This window comes from Manis javanica, chromosome 3 (genome assembly GCF_040802235.1).
Source record: "Manis javanica isolate MJ-LG chromosome 3, MJ_LKY, whole genome shotgun sequence".
Lineage (NCBI taxonomy): Eukaryota > Metazoa > Chordata > Mammalia > Pholidota > Manidae > Manis > Manis javanica.
In genome coordinates this window covers 46,674,538-46,695,460 of record NC_133158.1, presented here as the reverse complement: position 1 = coordinate 46,695,460, position 20,923 = coordinate 46,674,538, and the positions used below count along the sequence as shown (strand labels likewise).

General features: G+C 36.6%; 1 protein-coding gene across 17 annotated transcripts in view; it reads left to right on the top strand.

Annotated features, from left to right (window-relative positions):
* The window catches only part of DYRK1A (dual specificity tyrosine phosphorylation regulated kinase 1A), a 151,488-nt gene that overhangs the window by 105,865 nt on the left and 24,700 nt on the right, over positions 1-20,923 (top strand). For 15 of the 17 annotated variants that reach the window (XM_073231353.1, XM_073231348.1, XM_073231361.1 and 12 more), the window contains 6 exons: positions 3,408-3,527; positions 5,507-5,695; positions 9,154-9,301; positions 12,914-13,200; positions 15,666-15,812; positions 17,662-17,802. In XM_073231353.1, the coding sequence (XP_073087454.1) occupies positions 3,408-3,527; positions 5,507-5,695; positions 9,154-9,301; positions 12,914-13,200; positions 15,666-15,812; positions 17,662-17,802 (1,032 nt within the window). The remainder of the gene's footprint in view (positions 1-3,407; positions 3,528-5,506; positions 5,696-9,153; positions 9,302-12,913; positions 13,201-15,665; positions 15,813-17,661; positions 17,803-20,923) is intronic. The other 2 variants (XM_073231355.1, XM_073231349.1) reach the window with 1 other exon arrangement.

Genomic DNA, 20,923 nt, shown 5'->3' with positions numbered 1-20,923 from the left:
GGTGCAAACTACTGCTTTTCTTTTGCTTTGTGATGTGTGTCTTCACACAGAAAGATCACAAGATACGAGTATTGGGGGTGTGGCTTTTTCTAGCTCCCAGAGCCAGAGAGAGGAGGCAGAAGAAGGGTATCTCATCAACTCTTGTCTTTGCATTGAGAATACTGAGGGGGCTGAGGGGGGCGGCTACCCACCTGTGGCTTGGTGAGCTCCTGAGTCCTGAACACCATGGGCTGCCTTCTAGCTGCGGAGGAAGGGAGCTTGCTGCATCACTGTACGTTCTCGTGGCTTTGGCTGTAAGAGGCCGGAAGTAGAGAAAACATGTAATGTTTGGGGCTGGCCTTGAGTCTTAATGTAGATCTGTAACTGGAATTCTGGAACAGTTGTTTTCTTAGTCTGGATCTGTGCTTATGGCAGCACAGTATTGAAAAACAGAAAATTGAGTCACCTAACATGAAATCACAATGAAAGTTAGTATTTAGTTTGTAGAAACCTATTTGCTCTCTCCATGTATTTTGAGCAGTTAATCTGTACAGGTGCTCTCTGAAGCACTGAATTACAGTCTGGTCTGAAGGACAGTTTTCTGTGGACAGAACATATCTGGTTTATATATATACAAATACCCCTGAAATAGTAACATCTATTGCCAGAAGTATATGAGAAAAGTAAGATACTTAGAATTAGCTAGTTGATTAGCTCCAAAGGCAAAGTTTGGCCATTTTGGAAGAGGTTAGCAGTGTTTTGTTAGTGTCAAGCACATAGCACACACATTGAGTGCTGAGAAACATGGTTACTCAGTCAAAACTATGTTCATATCCAACTTCACGTATGTACTACACATTAAAAAATTTTTTCTTGATTGTATGATATTTATGTTTAGAGTAAGTATAATTACTCCTGGAAAGATGTAGTCAGTGATTCTTTTTTTCAGATGTTTGAAAAAACAGAGGAGTTACAATTGGGAGAGTTAAAAACTTCAGAATGTTCATAGTTTTGTGCATAACTAATGTTAATAAATGCATATGCTTCTTCGATTGGTATTTATTATGCATGACTCAATTTTTTGCCCAGCAGATAACCTAAAAATGAACAACTCAACCTAGAGGGTAGAACAGAGGCCTGAAATTCATAGAGAGGCCCGGCCTTGTGCTGTGGTTGGAGCATAGGGCTCCGTGTGGAAGTGCCCCAGTCCCCTTGCTTGTACTTCCCTGGCTCCAGGGCCTTAGTCAAGTAATTTTACGTCAGACTCAGGTTTATCGTTTTAAAAATGGCAAACATTACTCATTCTCATGAGATTGTTGAGAGGATTACATGAGGGATATAGAAGTCAGCATGCTTGAAACATAGTGTGTAGCAAATATTTTATTAACTATTTAGGTAATTCATTTGTTTCTAATGATAACTATACCTTCTGTTAGCTTATTGCAGTAGTAGTGAAATGTGCCACTGATTCAGATTTTGTGAAACCTCAGTGAAGTTGCACTCCAGCAGCCCAAGAATGGTCTTTCTGAGTGAATTCCCTGCATGAAAACAGTGCCAGAATCTTAAAAAATAAAGAAAAGGAAATATATTAAGGAGACCTCTTTCATTACATGTTTGCAGCATTCATTCATGTAAAAGTAATTGACATGCTTACTACTGATACTGTCTCATTAAATTAAGTATAAGAGTAAAATACCCTGTGAATCTTGCTTACCTACTATTTATATTTAGAAAAATAAAACAATATATGTATTTGAAAAGTAATTCATATTTTCTTGTTAGTTCCTAATATCCTTTCAGATCAAATAGTTATAATCACCAAAGTTTTTTTTCCCCTTAAACCTTACTTGGAACTTCAAGAAAAAGAGGATCATGAGAAAAGATAATAATTATTAACTTAACACAGTAATTTAGCATCTGGAAAAGAACGTTTTAGAATTTGAGTACAGATGCAAAGCAAGTGACTGCTGGTGGTGGTCTCCGCAGAGTGCGCCACATAACTGCTGTGATCAGCCCATCTTTCCATACCGCAGGGATGGGGATTCCTTCCTGCTCTGTCCACTGTGACTCTGCAAACTTCCCCTCTTTTTTTGTTAGTGTGGGTTAGCTTTGTTAATTATCCCAAGACTCCAGATACTTCTTTGAGGCCTTGGTGTGATGTGTTTACTGTTTCTGCCCCTTTGAGAGGGCCCGTGTCAGGGCTATCAGTTCAGTAGATTGTAACTGGCGTAAATGTCTACAAGAGCTAGACAGGAGCTCAAGGCTGGCTCTTGGTAGTGACTGCAGGTACCTTGAGGTAATTTACTGGTTTTGAGGACCTGTTGACGCTCCTTAGGAGACTCCTTCACTGAGGCGTGACACAGAGTGGGAGAATGACCATGGCAGCAGTCCAGGGCGGTCGGTGGGCTGGTTGCAGCATTCCTGGGTGTGGGTACCCATGTCCCTGCTTCATCCCCTGTCTAGCAGGAAACTCAGAGTTGATCTCTGGCTGCCTGTTGGATAATAAAAGAGACATGGTTTAGGGTTGGGGGCAGGAGGAGTTAATGGAGAATGGTTGAAAGGAGTTTTTTAAAAGAAAGTTTCATTAGCTTTAAGGTGTCCTCTGGAACTTATTTGTGGTTAGTTCCTAGTGTAAGTGCATAGGGGTATCTATATTTTGGATTCATTTGTCCAACTAATATTTGTTAAATACTATGTGCCAGCCACTACTTCAGGCAAAGGGAATAATACAACATTGAACAAAAGAATCCCTGCCCTTATGGAGTTTTCCTTGTTGTAGGAGGAGGAGGAAAAACTAAAACCTGGAAACAAGTGAAGTAGAGTATGTCAGTATATAAGCGTAGGGAGAGGAACAAAGCAGGGTAAGGGGAGAAGGGATATGGAGGTGGAGTTTGGGCACAGATTTCAACCTTGATCACAGGATGGGTGTCTGTCAGAGGGCAGGGTCAGGGGCGTTGGGAACTGGGCTTCTGTGGCACCAAGCGCCATGCCTATCTCACAGCTGGCTTGCTCCATGGTGCCAAGGGGTCTTAATCCTGTCTTAGGTTTTTGTATACCTGTTGTGAACCGGGTCAGGCTCTAGGAATAATTGGGAAAAAATGTTCCTTGAGCTAACTGTATGGTGGAGAAGTGCTCTTGCGTAGCATCATGACTGTCTCTCAGAGCAGGGGTGTGTCTGTAACCCCACTGTTCACTCTGGGGACAGGATCAAAAAAAGCCTTGGGTAGCTGGACATGTTGTCTTCTTAATTACGCTGATTTGCTCTAGTGGTTGTCTTCATTGGAGTCGGGTTGAAAGAGATAACTGAGAGAGAATGTGTAACTGTCTAATGTATGTCTTTCATTTTAATATGTATACACAGGTTACAGAAGAGGGAATTTATACCAGTGCAGTATAGTTAAAGTGCTAGTCTTTTCTGTCTATTTAAGGTGATGCCTGATATTGTCATGTTACAGAGGCGGATGCCCCAAACCTTCCGTGATCCAGCAACTGCTCCCCTGAGAAAACTATCTGTTGACTTGATCAAAACATATAAGCATATTAATGAGGTAAGACTATTGATTTGTTACAACAGCATATATCTTGCAATAGAACAGGGGGAAAAAGTTATTTTGAGGCTTATTTAAACATACTAAACTTTTTTTTATTCCAAATGGTTATCATATTGATAGTTACTGTGAAGACTGGTAAGTGAATGATTTATAATTAATGTAATTCTGTAAAAGAAAGAAGATATATTAATGAAGAGTGCAAAAAATTGTGGATAACCTCTTTTTTCAAAATTGTATTTAATATATGTTGAGTTATCATTTCTGTAATAACTCTTCTCCAGAACAGGAAAGGGGAAAGGGAAGGAGTAGTGACACTTATAAAAGTAGGTTATGTTAAAATTTTGCCCAAATTTTTATGTATCTGTTTCTGCTTTTGCCATGGATGTCAGGAAGCTCTGAGACACATTTAATATCCAGTTAACAGGCATTTGGACTAGTCTATTTGATCCATCTATATTTCTGTAACTTTAAATTGTCTCTTTAAATTTTATGTGTATCTTTTTATCTGTAGATTTTATCTTCTGTCTTTTCTTGGTGTAAGATACCTGAAAGCCTTTTTGGTGGAAGTAGGATAAAAAAGCATAGCACTTTGAATTCTGCATCTTCCAACTTGGCTCTTTGCTTCCAAAAATTATTTTTCTGGTCTCTTAGACCTTTTGCAGCTTGATTGCCATTTGTTTCTAGCCTCATTCTAGCTCTGTAGTTTATTATTAAATGAGTGTTTCTGGAGAGAGTCAATGTGTCTGTGCTTTCTTGCCTCAGCTGGTGGGAGCCCTGCATCCTTTCCCATCAAAAGCCTATCCTGTACCAGCTTTAGAGCCATTTAACCAAAAAAAGGTGTTCTTATGCATGTATAAAGTTTACAGCAGTTTGATGCTCTTAATGCCAGTATTATTTTATTAGTGTGACAATGTGGTAAAATAAAATTAGGATGAACTCAACAAGGAACATGTCTAAATTGGCTTTTGTGCACATTAACCTCTTATAGAAGGTATGCCAAACTAGGTTTTGATTATCTGGAAATACTGGATAAATTGTTAACAATTTGTATTAATGTCACTTTGTTAATATTTGATAAATTTTAACAAAGCTACTGTTAAACTGTTGTTAACAGCTTTGTGGAAGCTTCTTTCCAACTGTTTTGCCAGCTTGTAGTTATCCTATGCAGTGTAATTTATAGTTTCCTCCAAGTTAGTTGCCAATTATTTGGACTGTTGCCTAGTCCAACTATTATATTTTACTGCTCTTAGAAACTATTTTCCAATAAAAACAAATATAAGAAAAATAACTCAAATCTGCGATCAACCACGAGGTTTATGGCCTTTAGTGTGCTTGGGAGGGGGTGAGAGGGAATGACTGTTTTCCTTGTTACATTATTTTGGCTTAAAAACTGGGCATGTTTCAGAGGGCCTTTTTATATTAGTAAAACTTGAGTTCATATACATCTAAAATTTCATTTAAAAAATCTTCGCCTGAAAATCACGTATGAAATTGGACAGGGGCATGAGGGCACTTGAATGTGAGGAGTATGAAAATTTTCTTTATTCTATATGGTATTTGATGATTATATTAGCCTGTATGTGCATCCCCCCACCTCCTGAAATTTCTTATATTACACTCTTAAGCTCTGTGCCATCTTATTGTGTATAAATTATACCTTAGTTAAAAAATTAAATGTACATGTCCTGTTACTGTTGAATGGAATACTTGGTGTCAGTTACTTAACACATCCTATTTAAAAATACATACACAATGTAATTTCACTGTAGACATTTTTCTTGGTTATATATCAGTGTTATTCTGTAATTCAAATGGCAACTATAGGAAATTGTTTAATTTTTGTATTTGTTATAAAAAATGAAGTTCATCAATTTCTTGCTGGTAGCAGACTTATCTCATATGTATACTTTTGATGTATGCCCCTCCCAACCCTGATAATTTACATTATAAGTTGACACTGTATATTCCTGTTTCAGGTTTACTATGCAAAAAAGAAACGAAGACACCAACAGGGCCAGGGAGACGATTCTAGTCATAAGAAGGAGCGGAAGGTTTACAATGATGGTTATGATGATGATAACTATGATTATATTGTAAAAAACGGAGAAAAGTGGATGGATCGTTACGAAATTGACTCACTGATAGGCAAAGGTTCCTTTGGACAGGTAATTTAATGGACTATGATGAATTTAATAATATAGAAAGAAGTTAGTGACTCGTGTTGTCACATCCTTTCCTCAGTAGTATATTTCAATATTGGCAAATAGATTTAAACAGTGGCTATGTAAGTACTTGGATTATTTTAGTGCTTTAAAGAAAGTAAAAGTGTATCAGCTATAAAAATACCACTGGACCTTTTTTTTCCTTCACTTCCTAAGCTACCAAGTACTTACTTTATTAATGACTAAGTGGTTGATTTTAATCACTAATAGATAGTATTTCCTCTTTCATACGGGCTTTGTATGGTCTATGGATGATTCTTTATCATGTATGCTAGAGGTAATTACCTTCCTGTCTGATGCTCCTCTTCAAGGAGAAAAGAATTACCATTTTCAGCTTGCATAGCAGGTGCCTCTCACTTTTTTGGAGCCTTAGAAAGCCAGAGGCTGTGCCTTGGGTTTTCCTCTCAACTCAGCTTCTAACTCTATGATGCCTGTAAGTGGACTGATGGGCTTCAGGGTTTTCTTCTTCCCATCCTCACAGCATCAGCAGGGCTAAAACTGGGACTCAGCTAATTCTGATGGGAAGGTCATTCAGGTAGATTCTACCAGGGAAGAGCAAGGAAAGAAACACCCTAATGGACCTGGTTCGTTCTCTTCATCCTGGCTTCTCTCCACCCAGAACTCTACCTCCCCAAAGCTCTAGCAGAAAGCACACAACCCTAAATGTATTTCTCTCTTGCATCAGTTGTGCCCAGACCAAGAGGTCCCAGACCTTCTTCCTTGCACTTTTCAAAAGCTTTTACTCAGGCCGTGGGGCCCCCATCTGTCCCTCTGTGAATCCTCCTGTCTTACCACGTCATACATCTCTGTTTTGTTAAGTTGTGATTTACTGTTAATCCCAGTCTCCTTTGCCTTGCGAACCTTATGCAGTGAGTCAGTTATTAACTGACAGTCCAAATACTGCTTTTGACTTTTTGATGAGGGAGGATAGAAAGGGACTCAAAATATCTTTTCCTGAACTGCCTTTTTTGTTTTTGTTTAAAAAATAAAAATGCGTGTGCCAAGATCTACATCAGTCAAAGTTAAAAAACAGAGTCAAGACCTACCCTTCACCACGTAATGTTTACTCTGGAACTTGCGTGCTCTCGTTTACCTGTTCCTGCCCTGCGAGAAAGCAAAATATGCCTCTTCTCATGCTGTGTGGAAGAATTCATCATGTATCACTGTAATCATGCTTAGGACAAAAAGCGTACTGTAGATCATTAGCAGCCACAGGTCTGAACCCAGAAAAATCTGAGCTATTAAACCTATAAAGAAAAAGAAGCAAGGTTGTTAGAAGACCTCTGTCACTCTGGTGTGGCTCCAGCCATGCCCTGATGTCACATGTTCAATATGTCTGCCTCTTTCCATGATTTCAAGGAATTTTTGTAATTGTACCTAATTCAGGGACCTTTTCCTTGGTTTGGAACCTCTTGAGTTACAAATTTTTTTCTGAGTTGGAGGTGGGGGTTTCTCTTTTTGGGGAATCCCTCTTTATGAAACTGCTACTTTTTTTGTGAGAAGCACTTTCTCCTTCTCTATGGAGCCCTTGAAAGAAGGGCATTTCTGAGGCCCAGCTCCTCAGGCTGTGAACATCCTGGTGCTAGGCATTGCTGTCTCCGCCTTGAAAAGTACCCCAGTTTGTAGGCAGTTGCTCTCAACAGGACATTTTTCCAGCTTTTGTGATGTCCACTATGAAAATTTTGGCCCTGCAGCCTACTCTCTGAACTTGGTTTTGCCTCAGCACTCTGTCTTTGCTCTCAGAGTGATGTTTTCCTCCTCCACTATTGTCTGAGAGCATAGTAAACCTGTGAAAATACAGGCCTGTTTGGCATCAACCTCCATCTCACCCAGTCAGACTGATCTTCCTCCTAGGCTGAGGTGTATTCAGAGTTAAGACTACACTCCGCCAGAAAATGTCTTCCATGTTGACTTGGTCAGACTTTAAATTCTCTGCAGATGCTTGTCAGTAAGGGGCTCCTTCATTTCTTTAGCCGGTGGTTGTCAATGCTGATTGCATATTGAAATTTCTTAGGGAGCTTTGAGGGGAGAAAAGTACCTCATAATCAGCTCCAAGCCAATTAGATCAGAATCTCTGTGGCTGGATTCGGGGCACTGGTGTTTTAAAAGGTGCCTGTTGAATGTGTAATTTGTGGCTGGAAACTATTGCTTTAGCATTTAGCTGGTTAACTATTTGCTAAGTCAGTAAATAATTGGGCCCTGGTTAGTGGTCTTTGTCCTGTGACCATTGGGATCTGGTCACTGGACTGCAGCTCTTGATGTGGTCAGTGTGGTCAGTGAGACGAAGGACTATCACAACCACCTCCTGGTCAGATGTTTACGTGGGTAGCCTCTGATTTAAAAGACAGTGGATAATATGTTTTAGAATTATATCTGTTTAAAAACTAGAGATACGGCATTTATCATTCCAAGTGTGATTTAAGCTGAACCATTTATAATCTATTACTTACAGTATATTTAAATTTGACTGGTGTAGATCTTGGCCACATGCATTCTTTTCTGGTTCGTTGGTACTCAACCTACACTAGAATCACTTGGAATTTTACCTGCATCTCCAGACTTTCTGAATGTGCTAGAAAATGTATCTAAAGCTATTACCTACTCATACTGTATACAATATAAATACAACTTAACATTTAATCAGTTTTAGTGGTTGTTTCTGATTTGTAGGGGCATTTTTTTTCAATCTTGTATTGATTTCCTAATTTTTATATAAATCTTTAATAGAATGAAATTCACTTTAAATGAGTAAAGTTTAAAGTGAGAGGTGTGCATGGTGATTTGCTCATAAACACTCTACTTTCTTTAGCAGCAAGGATTTTTACTGGAAAACTACCAAAATCCCCTAATTATGACATACAACTTAGGGAACTTCCCTGCTAATTTGTGTTTGATTTTTTTTTAGTGTAAACTAATTATTCTTTATGCACCAACTTTTTTTATCTATGAAAATCTAGTTTTTCAGATGACTTATTACCTTTTAAATATTTCACATATACTTGAGATTTAAACCAGATTTTTCTCCCATTAAAAGGATAGTCAGAAGAATTATTTTTTAGTGTTATTTAGTAAGTAAGACAAATCCAAAGCATTTGTCAAGATTCCTAATTTATTTCTGAAGGAGGAAAATAGTTAATCTAATTTTGCTAAGACAGTAATCTACTTTGTAGATATTTAAAAATATTGTAAGGTTGCAAAAGAAATTCAGCTGAAAAGATTGACTTAAAGTGACTATATAGTAGTGAATGGATGGTAACTGCATGGAAACGAATAGGATCTCTTCTCATTAGGGAGGTCAGAAAAAGGTGAATTATGTAAAGGTACAATTAAGGTAAATTGTAAACTGTTGTGAAATTGTTACCATTAATGAAATAGAGTCATAAATCTTCTTTCTCTTTTAGGTTGTAAAGGCATATGATCGTGTTGAGCAAGAATGGGTTGCCATTAAAATAATTAAGAACAAGAAAGCTTTCCTGAATCAAGCCCAGATAGAAGTGCGACTTCTAGAGCTCATGAACAAACATGACACTGAAATGAAATACTACATAGGTAAACAAACTGGTAAACAAAGCAGTGGGCCCTAACACAGGGCAGAAATTTGAGTAAATGGTTATTTTTGCATGAAAATATGTTGACTTTTATCTTAAAGTGATTGATTTAAAATTCAACAATTTCTTTGTGTTGGAGGGCATAGACCTACATAGAAGTCATTTGATCTGGCAGTAATAAAGTAAGTCCCTGGAAATGTGCATTCCAGGTGGTGTACAACTTAGAAACAAACAAGAATAGTGTCTTGTTTTGTTTTTTGGCAATATGCAAATGCCATTTATTTGCTTTAATGATACCCGTTTATCCAGAGAGTCCTTTTTTGGTGACTAACCATTTCTAAACGTAACTCAGAAATTAGAAGTAAACTAGTATTTTGTTAATGGTTAAAGAACCATTTTTGGAATGTCTGAGCCAGGATGTCAGGCTCCTCTCCAGGTCATCAATTTGGCTGCTGTAGAAGCTGTTAGACTTACTACAACAGAAAAGAGATAATAGCCAGCATTTATGGAGCTCCTACCAGAATACTTGAGCTTTTCTTTCATCATCTGTAATAATCATAGCAGTCCTGTAGGAAGGTGGTAGAATCCCTGTATTATAAATGGTTTATATAAAGAGTAACATACCCAAGTCCCAGGGCTCTGGAGCTAGGATCTGAACCTATCTCTACCTAATTCCAGAGCCTGTGTTTATTTGATTATCATACAGTGTTTTTTCTGAAAACAAAAAGAGGAGACAGAATCGTTGTGAGAATAGTGAAGTCTGGGGTCAGTTGATACATGGGCAAAATATCTTCTAATTATACCTTCCTTAATACTGTTCTTAATCTTGTAGGATACGTTACTTCATATGCCACCAAGAAACATTGGTACCAAGTGTAAATGTAAGATGTCATCAATTTTCAGAGGTCCTTAAGATCAGTTAACTATAGAAGTTCCTGTAGGGCATGTGTGTGTATATAGCATGTGTGTTCAGAAATGCTGGCTTTACCTGATAAATAGGACCTTAAATTTTAGTTAGCAAACTCCTTTTGAGAAAACAGGAGAGGTTGTTATAGTTCCTTAGACTCACAAAAATGGTGGGAACAAAAAAATGGGAGGTTTTAAAGGTATAAGGTTCAAATATTCAGATTAGATTTCATTTATGAAACACCTTTCATTCTCTATTGTTACAATAATATGAGCTTATACTAAGTTTTCTTACTTTCTTCTCCTTAGATATTTGATATAATCCATAGTTAACATTTGTATTTAAAATCTTGTCTCTTTACACTCATTGTCAATTATAACTTAGTTTAAAGCTGAGCCCATTTCCATTCAAGGGGCACAAGAAGGACATCCTAAGGGTACTTGACTTACAGAGGGATTTCTGGACGTCTCCCGCTCTTCCTCCTCACTCTTGTGTGTTGTATTTAGTGTTTGCTTAAGTAGTAGTAGAGAAAATGTCCATAGCATTACTATAACATTATTACTCTGCCTCATTGAAAGAAAACATGGCAGCAAATAAGAAGTGCTCAATATATGTTAGCTACTCAGTTCTATACGATGGCTATCATTTTTGTTTTTAATAAACTGACTTTAATGTCCTTAATGGTATAGTTATTACAGATGGTCTTTGGGATGAGTTTTTTTGTAAGTTCTTAGTCAGGAAGATGGTGAATGCACAGTATCTCAAAAACCCGAGGTTCTATGTCAGAAAACCAAAAAAGAAAAAGACAAAAACTTGGCAGATTAGACACAACTATGCCAGTAGAGTTGATACTTAAGGTATTGGGAAGTTGTCTTGCTCTTATGATATAAATAATTTATTTTTATTTTGAAATGATTAATCAGTATTGTTTATTCTGATGAGTCTTTTATTTTTGAAGAGTTAAGTCTTTGAAGTTCTGAAAAATCTTCTTTACCGTGTCAGCATTATTGGATAGCTGACATGGTCTAGTTATGAGAGAAAATTCAGATTAGGTCTAGAAAAAGTCCTGCCAGCCCTCCATTCTCCCCAACATTCAGTTAAAAAAGACTAAACAGCTATATTTGTGTTTGAGCTCTCTTTGACAATGTTTTTCGTGCTTACCATATTGGAGATACTCGGTGAATGAATGTTGAATCAGGAGGTCAAGTAGAACCAAGTGGATTGATCTTCATTGGGAAAACATTCTAATCACAGAGAGCTTCTTAGAGTAATTTTCAAAATCACATGGAATTCTAACATCAATTACCTTTGCATTCGTTTTGTGGCTGCAGCTTGCCCAGATCAAAACCTTTGCATGAACCATGTATTTGAGGTTTCTTATGTCACATGGAGCTATGTTTTTGGTTTTAAACCTATGAACTTCTATGATTGAGAACAGGTTTTACACATTCTTGTGTAATTTTTATGAACTATCTTTATTGTTTGCAGTGTTGAGTTGTGCTGTAGACTAAAGAGCATACTTGTGTTATTTATCCTAACTTTAGATCATGTGTATCAAACATGATCTGAAAACAATATTGACGTACACTGCTTCCAGGGAGGCAGTCCAGGACTACTGCCAGGACAGCACAGTGTGTTCCTGTTCTCAGGGACCAGACACTGAATACTGGCATAGTTACTCCAGATAGACCCGTAGGAAAAGCTCTGCTCTTACGATACTAAAAGACCAAAATGAAGGTAATCTTGACTTTTTTTTTAAGTCATTCTTGTTGAGTCACAAGTGCTCAGTTTGGTATATAACAGTTTTTATAGTGAAGGGCAGCACTTTCTTTGTGACCTCATCTGATATGAAGTGCATGTTAATACTTAAAGCACAATCTTTGAAACAAGTTAGAAAGTATTAAGCCTTTTTAGAGGGTCAACAGTGATGACAAGTAATGTATCCCATACTCTTTAATCATTCATCAGCCTACTTATAATGTCTTCTTGTAATTGAGCTTAATTTGAAGTTTTCCCAAATCTCCAGTCTTCCACAAGATGTCTCATACACCAACCAGTTCAATGAACATAATCAAATGCCTTGATTATGAACTCTTAATACCTTACAAAGCATGATTTTCAAATATTTGCTGTATTTGCCTAAAAGAAAAAGATATCTATGTCTTCTTTTGACAGTTGTAACAGAAAATTTCTAGTGAAATCTAAGGTTCAGCAGAGCAGAATGTGTATATATGTGTTTCCCCAGAGAGGGCTGCCAAGTACAGCGTTGTCACAGACCAGAGGAGAGTCCAGGTGGCGCTTAGACAGAAGATCTCATGAGGCAGGACTCTCTGAAAGTAGAAAGTGCTTTTCCTTACAAATGAGGGTAAAGCTAGTCAAGTGTTCTCAGTACTGTTGGGCATTTTGCTACTCAGTGTTTTCAGACCTGACATCATTGTTTTTAAAACCAGGCATTTTGGTGATACTTCTTAAAATGCATTGCTTATTGATAGACACACCTGTTTAATTTAGCAGATGAACATTTTAGATATTCTTAATTGATTAAAGAATGTGCTGTCACTGCAGAATGCTGATCTCTAAATTTTTAACTTGATTTTCATTCTACATCTGACATTGTAATGTTATAGATTGGTTGAGAGTTGATGCATAATTATTCTCATTTTATTGGTATATATATAATTTAAAACGAAACCTTTTCTCTTTCAGTGCATTTGAAACGCCACTTTATGTTTCGAAACCATCTCTGTTTAGTTTTTGAAATGCTGTCCTACAACCTCTATGACTTGTTGAGGAACACCAATTTCCGAGGTGTCTCTTTGAACCTAACACGGAAGTTTGCACAGCAGATGTGCACTGCACTGCTTTTCCTTGCAACGCCAGAACTTAGTATCATTCACTGTGACCTAAAACCTGAGAATATCCTTCTTTGTAACCCCAAGCGCAGTGCAATCAAGATTGTTGACTTTGGCAGTTCATGTCAGTTGGGGCAGAGGGTGAGTAAATTTCAGAACTTGTGAATTTAAAGAGAATTATTTAGGAAGTCTGAGTATTTGAAATGTTATTGTGTATACAGTTTGGAGGTAATTACAGGATAGTCATCTTTGAAATGTAGCATTTGAATCACCTTGTGTTGATACCTATTTGGAGGAAATAGCTTTTGAAATGTAAACAGTAATACATTGAATTTAGAGTATTGGTTTTTCAAAGTGGATTTTTAAAAATTACATATTGCTAAAAGACTAACAGAGAATAAAGACAAGTGAATTAAATATTAGGTGATTTGTAACTGTTTACCAAATAGAGGTTTTGGTGTAAATTTGGGGGGATTCCAGTATTAGAACATTGAACTGTTTCTGTAAAATATTCCTCTGAAGATAGATCAAGATAAATGTTTTTCCTCAAAAACTGATGGGTTAAGAAAGAAATGTAGGTAATTTTGCAGTATAATATGGCGATATAGTACAGTAATTACACAGTTGATAGATACACTTGTTTTGATAAATAAGTTAGAAAAAACTTTCCCTCATCTAAATTCTGACACATGATCAGGCTGGTTTTCTTCAGATATGTCCATAATAATAAATAGATTTAGGTTTAGGTCATGTAGGAAAGCAAATTTCCTAATATTCTAGCATTATGAAAGCTATTCTAATGTTATATTTTGCATACAAAATAGAAATTATATGTTGTTTTCTTCTTGAAAGGAATTAGGTTCACCATTTGATAATACTTCACTCATTTTAAACACAGTTCTTATTTGCTTGAAAGGATTGAACTGCATTTCTTTAACAAAATAAAAACATTCAAGAATTACTATTTCATATTGGCTTTCCATTTCTTGTGTTTCAAAATTCCTGTCCTGTCCATCTTTTTCCTGTGTTTTAAACATAGTTTAATTTAATTATGAAAGTGCATAGCCAGCTAGCAGGATTATGTAACTTTTTGTTATTTTCTACAAATTATCTTATAGTAGTAATGCTGTAGATGACTGAAATAAATAGGAGGAGTAGGAAGCAAAGTTTGTAGTTCAGGGTGCCTCTGAAAAGCAGGAGATGCTCATAGTTGTTAATGTGGGATAAAGTATACTGTGAATGGAAAGGAAAGTACATGCCCATCTTGAGTCTTTCGAATAGATTTTAAACTTAGCAAATTTTTCCCCTATTTAAACCAAATCATAAGTTCTAGCCTAATAACAAACAATATTATCTGTCTCTAGCCAAACTGAAACAATTATCCCTTCAGCTCAATGAGTTTTAAACCATGTGAGTTTATCATTTATATGAGAAGTCATTTCCAAAATACATGTGCAGTGGCCCTGCCCTCCTAGACCTTCTGGCTCAGTATCAAATGGTGGCACGGCAAGTGTGTTTCAGAAGTTTCTCAGGGGATTCAGGTGCACAGTCATCCACTGCTGTAACCAGTCGGGATGGGTAGGGGATGCACTTCCCTTGCATAAGCTGGAAAATAAGCCTCAGTAGTTAGGGAATCTTTTCAGCTTACCTAAAAATTTGGAAATGCAATACTTCTTCCCAGTCCCTTCAAATGAGACTTTCTGGACTCTGAAAAGGCTTCAGGTTGGGCTGACCTGCTTATGAAGCAGGAGATTACCCTCGGAGACTTGTCTGGAGTTTCAGGTGGGAGCCATAAAAGCGCTCATGAGAAAGCTCCACACCGCTTGCTGTCTGGTTTGAGTGTTCAGTTAGGAAGTTTAGTTAGGAAGATTTTGTTTCTCTCTCTCCCTTTTAATAAAACTTTCTTTGCTTTAGTGATATTTCTAGACACAAAATTACAATGTCTAAGTGAAGATGAATGGGTCTCTCGAGACATTCACAAATTACTTCATTGAAAATAATGCATCTCAGGATTTTTCTAAGAAGTCTTTGGTCAACGTGGAAGGGGACAGGACAGAGAAGTAATTAGTTAGAAACGACTCCCAATTGTATCTATATGTACAGTGTTTGAGGATCTATCTGTGGGAGTAGTACAGTACAGATAGGTCTGAGTATTCAATTATACTATATTGAGTTTATTTGACTCTTAATGCTGAAACTTATTCTTTAGGTTAATTGAAAATACAGTTTAGCTGTTAATGCTAAGCAAAGTGCAAGCCATAGCAGGAAAGAATAATTAATAAAAGAAATTTTTCTCAGTAATACCTTTTTCTAATAAGGCATAATTGTTTTAAGGTGTATCTTGATTCCCAGCTAGGATTGGACTAAATGAGAAGTCTTGGATTTTATGTATTTTGCATTTCACAGACAAATTAACCGCTCCCTTGAAATGTCTAGCTCTTTAAACAATATTTGTAGTCTAATGTTGAAATCAGTAAATGGAATCCTTGTTTAGGAGTTAGCCAATTTTTTTTCTGTTAATATTTAGATCAGTATTCTTAATCTAGTATTGACCACAACTAAACAAACTTGTTTTGGAATTAATACCATCTTCAAATATATTTCAGATATACCAGTATATTCAGAGTCGCTTTTATCGGTCTCCAGAGGTGCTACTGGGAATGCCTTACGACCTTGCTATTGACATGTGGTCCCTTGGGTGTATTTTGGTTGAAATGCACACTGGAGAACCTCTGTTCAGTGGAGCCAATGAGGTATATGATGAACAGCTTTAAAGATTCTGCTTCTGTTTTCACAATTTCTTCTTGTTTTTAATGTATGACAGTATAATCTGAAAATTGTTTTTAGGGAAGATTTCTATTTACCAATGTAATCACTTAAATGTTAGGTCTATTTTGAATTTATCCATTTTTTTGATTATCATATAATGATGAGTTTGGAAGTATAAGATGGGAAGTGAGATCTTTTAATCTGCTAATGAAAGAGAACAACAGATTAGAAAATGTTAAGTATTTTGATAAAAATTTATAGATTTTAAGTATAACAGAAAAAGATGGCAAGGAATGAGGGCCGCATTGAAAACTGTACATAAGCATTGCTCTGTATTTTGAGAGTATGATTTGCAATGAAAGAAGTGATGACAAGTAGGCTTTTTGCCTATTTGATCTGAATAGTTTAGGGTAAATTAGGATTACAGAATTTTAGAGCTACAGACTGTGTGTAATTCTTGTAGTCCATGTTTTTCAGTCTGTGTTCTTAGAAGATTTTTGAAAGTTAGAGACAGTGCCTGGGAATCCAAGGGAGAGGCCGGTCTCCTTTGCAGTCAGAAGAATTGGACTTTCACTGGTTTTAAAACTGCTCCATTGTGGGGTTTTTTGTTTGTTTGTTTTGAAGAAAACTTAACTGTTGCAGATCTTGATCAGTCCATTAATGTATAAATGAGAAAAAGACCAGTGAAATTTAATGACTTGAACTGGGTGTTACACAGCTGTTCATAGGTAGTCAGAATTTTGTTCTTCCCATCCTCCCTTTAACTCACTTCAGCTAAAGTTAGTGAGCTGCCCTTTGGCAGGAACTGCCATAGTGTGTTTTTGTTCTCATTTTCTTATAAATAATATTACCCTATAAACTAGTATTGCTTTCATGGGCTTAGGCAATATTAGGATCAACTGAAACTTCAGGGCTTCATCTCATTCATTTTAAAAGCCAAAGTCCTTTGACAAGCTCGAAAATCCCTTCCTCTCCGTGACTCCTGTTCTCTCTCTGGCCTTTGCTCCTCCTCTCCCCCCACTCTATCTCACCCAGCACATTCCCTTCCCTGTGGTCCTTTGGAAACAGTCACCACAGGCCCATATCAGGGCCTTTGTGCTCTCCAGTGCCCAAGAAGCTCTCTGCTCAGGTAGCACTTGCTCTTACCCTCGCTGCCTTTTGGTCTTTGCTCTCATGTCGCCTTCTTGGTGAAACCTTTCCTGACTCCCCACTTTAAGTTGCAAGGCCCCTTCTTACTCTCCATCCCCTTTTAATTTCATCCATAGTTCTTAGTCGTCATCTGACATAATATATTTAGTTATCTATTTGTTTATTGGTGATCTCTTCCCCTGTAATATAAACTTTTTGGCAGGGATTTTTGTTTTGTTTACTGCTGTATTCTACTGAGCATAGTTTCTAGCATATAGCACATACTGTATTTGAGTGACTATCTGCACTTAAAAAAAAAACTTCATTAGGTCCCCACTTCATTAAGCTGCTGGGATTTTTTTTTTTTGATGGTTATTTAACTAAAATTCTCCAAAAACTTAAACTTTGAAACTCCCTCCAATCCTTCCTTATTCTCTGCTGAATCCATGGCCACCTCGTACACTATAGATGTATATATTTATTTAATTATCTGCCCTCCCCTCTGGAATGTTGGGCCCCAGGAGGACAGGGACTTTCTCTCTTCTTTAATTATTGTTTGCTCAATGCCTGCAGGAGTGCCTGATACACAAGAGATGCTCAGTTTATTTATTTATAATTTATGAGTGAATGAATGAGTTCATGAGCAGAAGTAGGATGTACTACAATAGAAATTACAGGTTTTTTTTGTTTTTATTTTTAATACAGGTAGATCAGATGAATAAAATAGTGGAAGTTTTGGGTATTCCACCTGCTCATATTCTTGACCAAGCACCAAAAGCAAGAAAGTTCTTTGAGAAGTTGCCAGATGGCACTTGGAACTTAAAGAAGACCAAAGATGGAAAACGGGTAAAATAGGGAAACATTTTTTTGAGACTTACTTATTTCACTGAAGCTGTCTTTGTATAGCTCATTTTTTATTTATTTGAAATCAGTGTTGGAATCACCACTTCCATTGATATCATAGGTATATATTTTCTTCAGAAGTTGGATATAATGGCCTGAACTATCTGTATAGACCAGTGTTTGTTTAATGATAAGGGTTCTCTTTTAAGTCTTCACTTTGAAAATGTATGTCTGCTTTCTAAGATAGCTGATCAAATCACCATGCCTCATTTGAGCAGCAGAATCAGTAAGTGACCTTCGTTTCTCACAGCTTGGGTATGTAGTGAAAGGCACATTTAACAGTACTGCAGCTGTGAACAGTAGATGTCATAACTACGTAAATGGTTTTTTTTTCTTCTTTTTTTAGTTTTGGTGGGAAAAAAGGATTTTTGACTTAAGCAGTTTCTGACAAGAATATGAACTGACTCGATGGCCCTTTGATCAATTTCAGATTCCTAGCTTGATGATATGATAGCAGAAGTTTCACATCTGCAAAATCTTTAAGAGTGAGGTTTTTTAAAATGTTAGGTTTGTCTCAGTAATTTTCTTTTTCTTGGGAACTTTGTTCTGATACCCAATCTGTGTCGGTTTAATAGAGTAAATAACAGTGATTTTGCACTTTGGTTTACCTTTTTGTTTTATATATATGACAATAATCATATTTTGTAATTAGTTTGTTTCTAGTCTGTAATCAAGTCTATTTCATTATAAAATGAATATAATATGTAAATATCTGATTGTATGTGATAGATATACCAGACACCTTGTGATTGTAGTTCTGCAGTCTCAACACTTAGGGATATTATTTTGCTCATTTTACTTTGCCCTGGCTTTCTAGCGATGCTGCCACCAGGTGTCATTTCCAGTGAACTGAAGACGGTGGTGGTTTGCTTTAACTCACCTGCACTGAGCTGTTGAGTCTTAACTCTTAGTAGCAAATGATTGTCTTTAGAATATTTGAAAATATATATGTAATTATATCCTTCACAACTGATTTGTAACTTACTGTATTCTGCCTTATTCTCTAAAGTTCAAGCAGTGCAATATCCAGTAACTAAATTATACCTACTCTCCATAAGGAAAGGATGGAAAATACTAAGCAGACATCCTGAATCCTTTTGTCATACAGCTTGTTAGTCATGGCCCCTTTTCCCCTTGAACCAGAACACAGCCTGAGAGTCCTTCTTAGCCTCACTGACATTCAAGGTAGCACCGACCAGTTAATTTGAATTAGTATGGAGTATATGAAACCTCCTTTAATGTTTTATCTCTGTGTAATACAGGCTACTACTTCTTTCTCCATTTTGAAGTGCTTTCTTTTTTGCCTTTTTAATTTTTTCTAAATAAAACATTCATCCCACCCCATTTCTTAAATCACTGTCTTATAAACAAAAAACCCCAAGTTAACCCATTATAGGCTATAACCTGCCATTTCTCCAAAATTGAGCTCTATTATTTCTTAAAATAATTTGTGGGGTCTATTTTAGAAAAGAGTAGATAAATCTTTTCTCTTCTTAAAATTGAAAGTGAGTCTTAATTTACATTTAAAAGTACTATTTATATCTGTAGGTCTCATGAGATTTTTCCTTTGCTGCAATTAGCAACTAAGAAGCTTAAATTTTTTTTTATTTTGGTATCATTAATCTACAATTACATGAGGAACATTATGTTTATTAGACTCCCGCCATCACCAAGTCACCCCACAAACCCCATTATAGTCACTGTCCACCAGTGTAGTAAGATGCTGTAGAATCACTACTTGTCTTCTCTGTGTTGCACAGCCCTCCCCGTGCCCCCACACACATTATACATGCTAATCATAATGCCCCGTTTCTTCCCCCCACTCCCCTTATCCCTCCCTTCCCACCCATCCTCCCCAGTCCCTTTCCCTTTGGTAACTGTTAGTCCATTCTTGGGTTCTGTGATTCTGCTACTGTTTTGTTCCTTCAGTTATTTCTTTGTTCTTATACTCTACATATGAGTGAAATCATTTGGTACTTGTCTTTCTCTGCTTGGCTTATTTCACTGAGCGTAATACCCTCTAGAAGCTTAATTTTTAAAAGTATAAAATAATTATTCCTCCTTAAACAAATAAATACTGCAACAACAAAAAAATCCATAACCAAATATTATGAAGGATGCACAAGGGATTTTAACTGTAAGTAGAGTGCGTATACGATCATTGAGCATCTTTGTGGTCTTTATTTTTTTAGTGATTTTATTTTTACTTTTGATTTCTCACTTCATATTTCCAGAGCCCATTTTTAGATTCCTAGTAATGAAATCCATGCCTACTGTTTATTTTTTTCTTTGGTGGGGAAGGGAGATGAACAATTAAGACTTATATATGATGCTATTTTGTTGAAGTATAATTTACATACAATATGATACTCATATTTTAAGTGTTCATTGTTGAGTTTTAACCTTTATATACAACATATTCATTACCTAGGAAGATAGAGAATACTTACACCCCTAAAGTTCTCTCATGACCCTTTTCTGTCTTCCTACCCCCCACTTTCTGATTTCATCGTGAGTTCCTTTGCCTATTCATAGGCAAATTAATGTAAATAGACTCCTATGGCAGTTACTGTTTTGTTTCTTTGATTTAAATATGTTGTTTTTGGAGATTCATCCACATTGTTGTGTGTCAGAAGTTATTTCCTTTTACTGTTTCTTAGTACTCCATGGAATGAAAATAACATAATAGATTTATCTGTTGATGTTTGGGCTGTTTCCAGCTTGGGACTCTCATGAATAAGGCTATTCGGAACATTCTTCTATAAATCTTGTGTGCACATATGTTTTCACTTCTCTGTGGTCACTACCTAGAAGTAGAATTGCCAGGTCATAGGATAGATACGTGTTTACCTTCATAAGAAAATACCAAACAGTTCTCCAAAATTAAATCATTTTATATCCCCACAGTGTGTGAGGGTTCCAGTTTTATGACATCTTCACCATTTGATATGGTTGATCTTGATTTTAGCTGTCTTGATGGGTATGCAGTGTTTTTCATTTGTATTTCCCCATGACTAATGATACCACTTTTTCATGTGCTTACTAGCTATTCATATATCTTCTT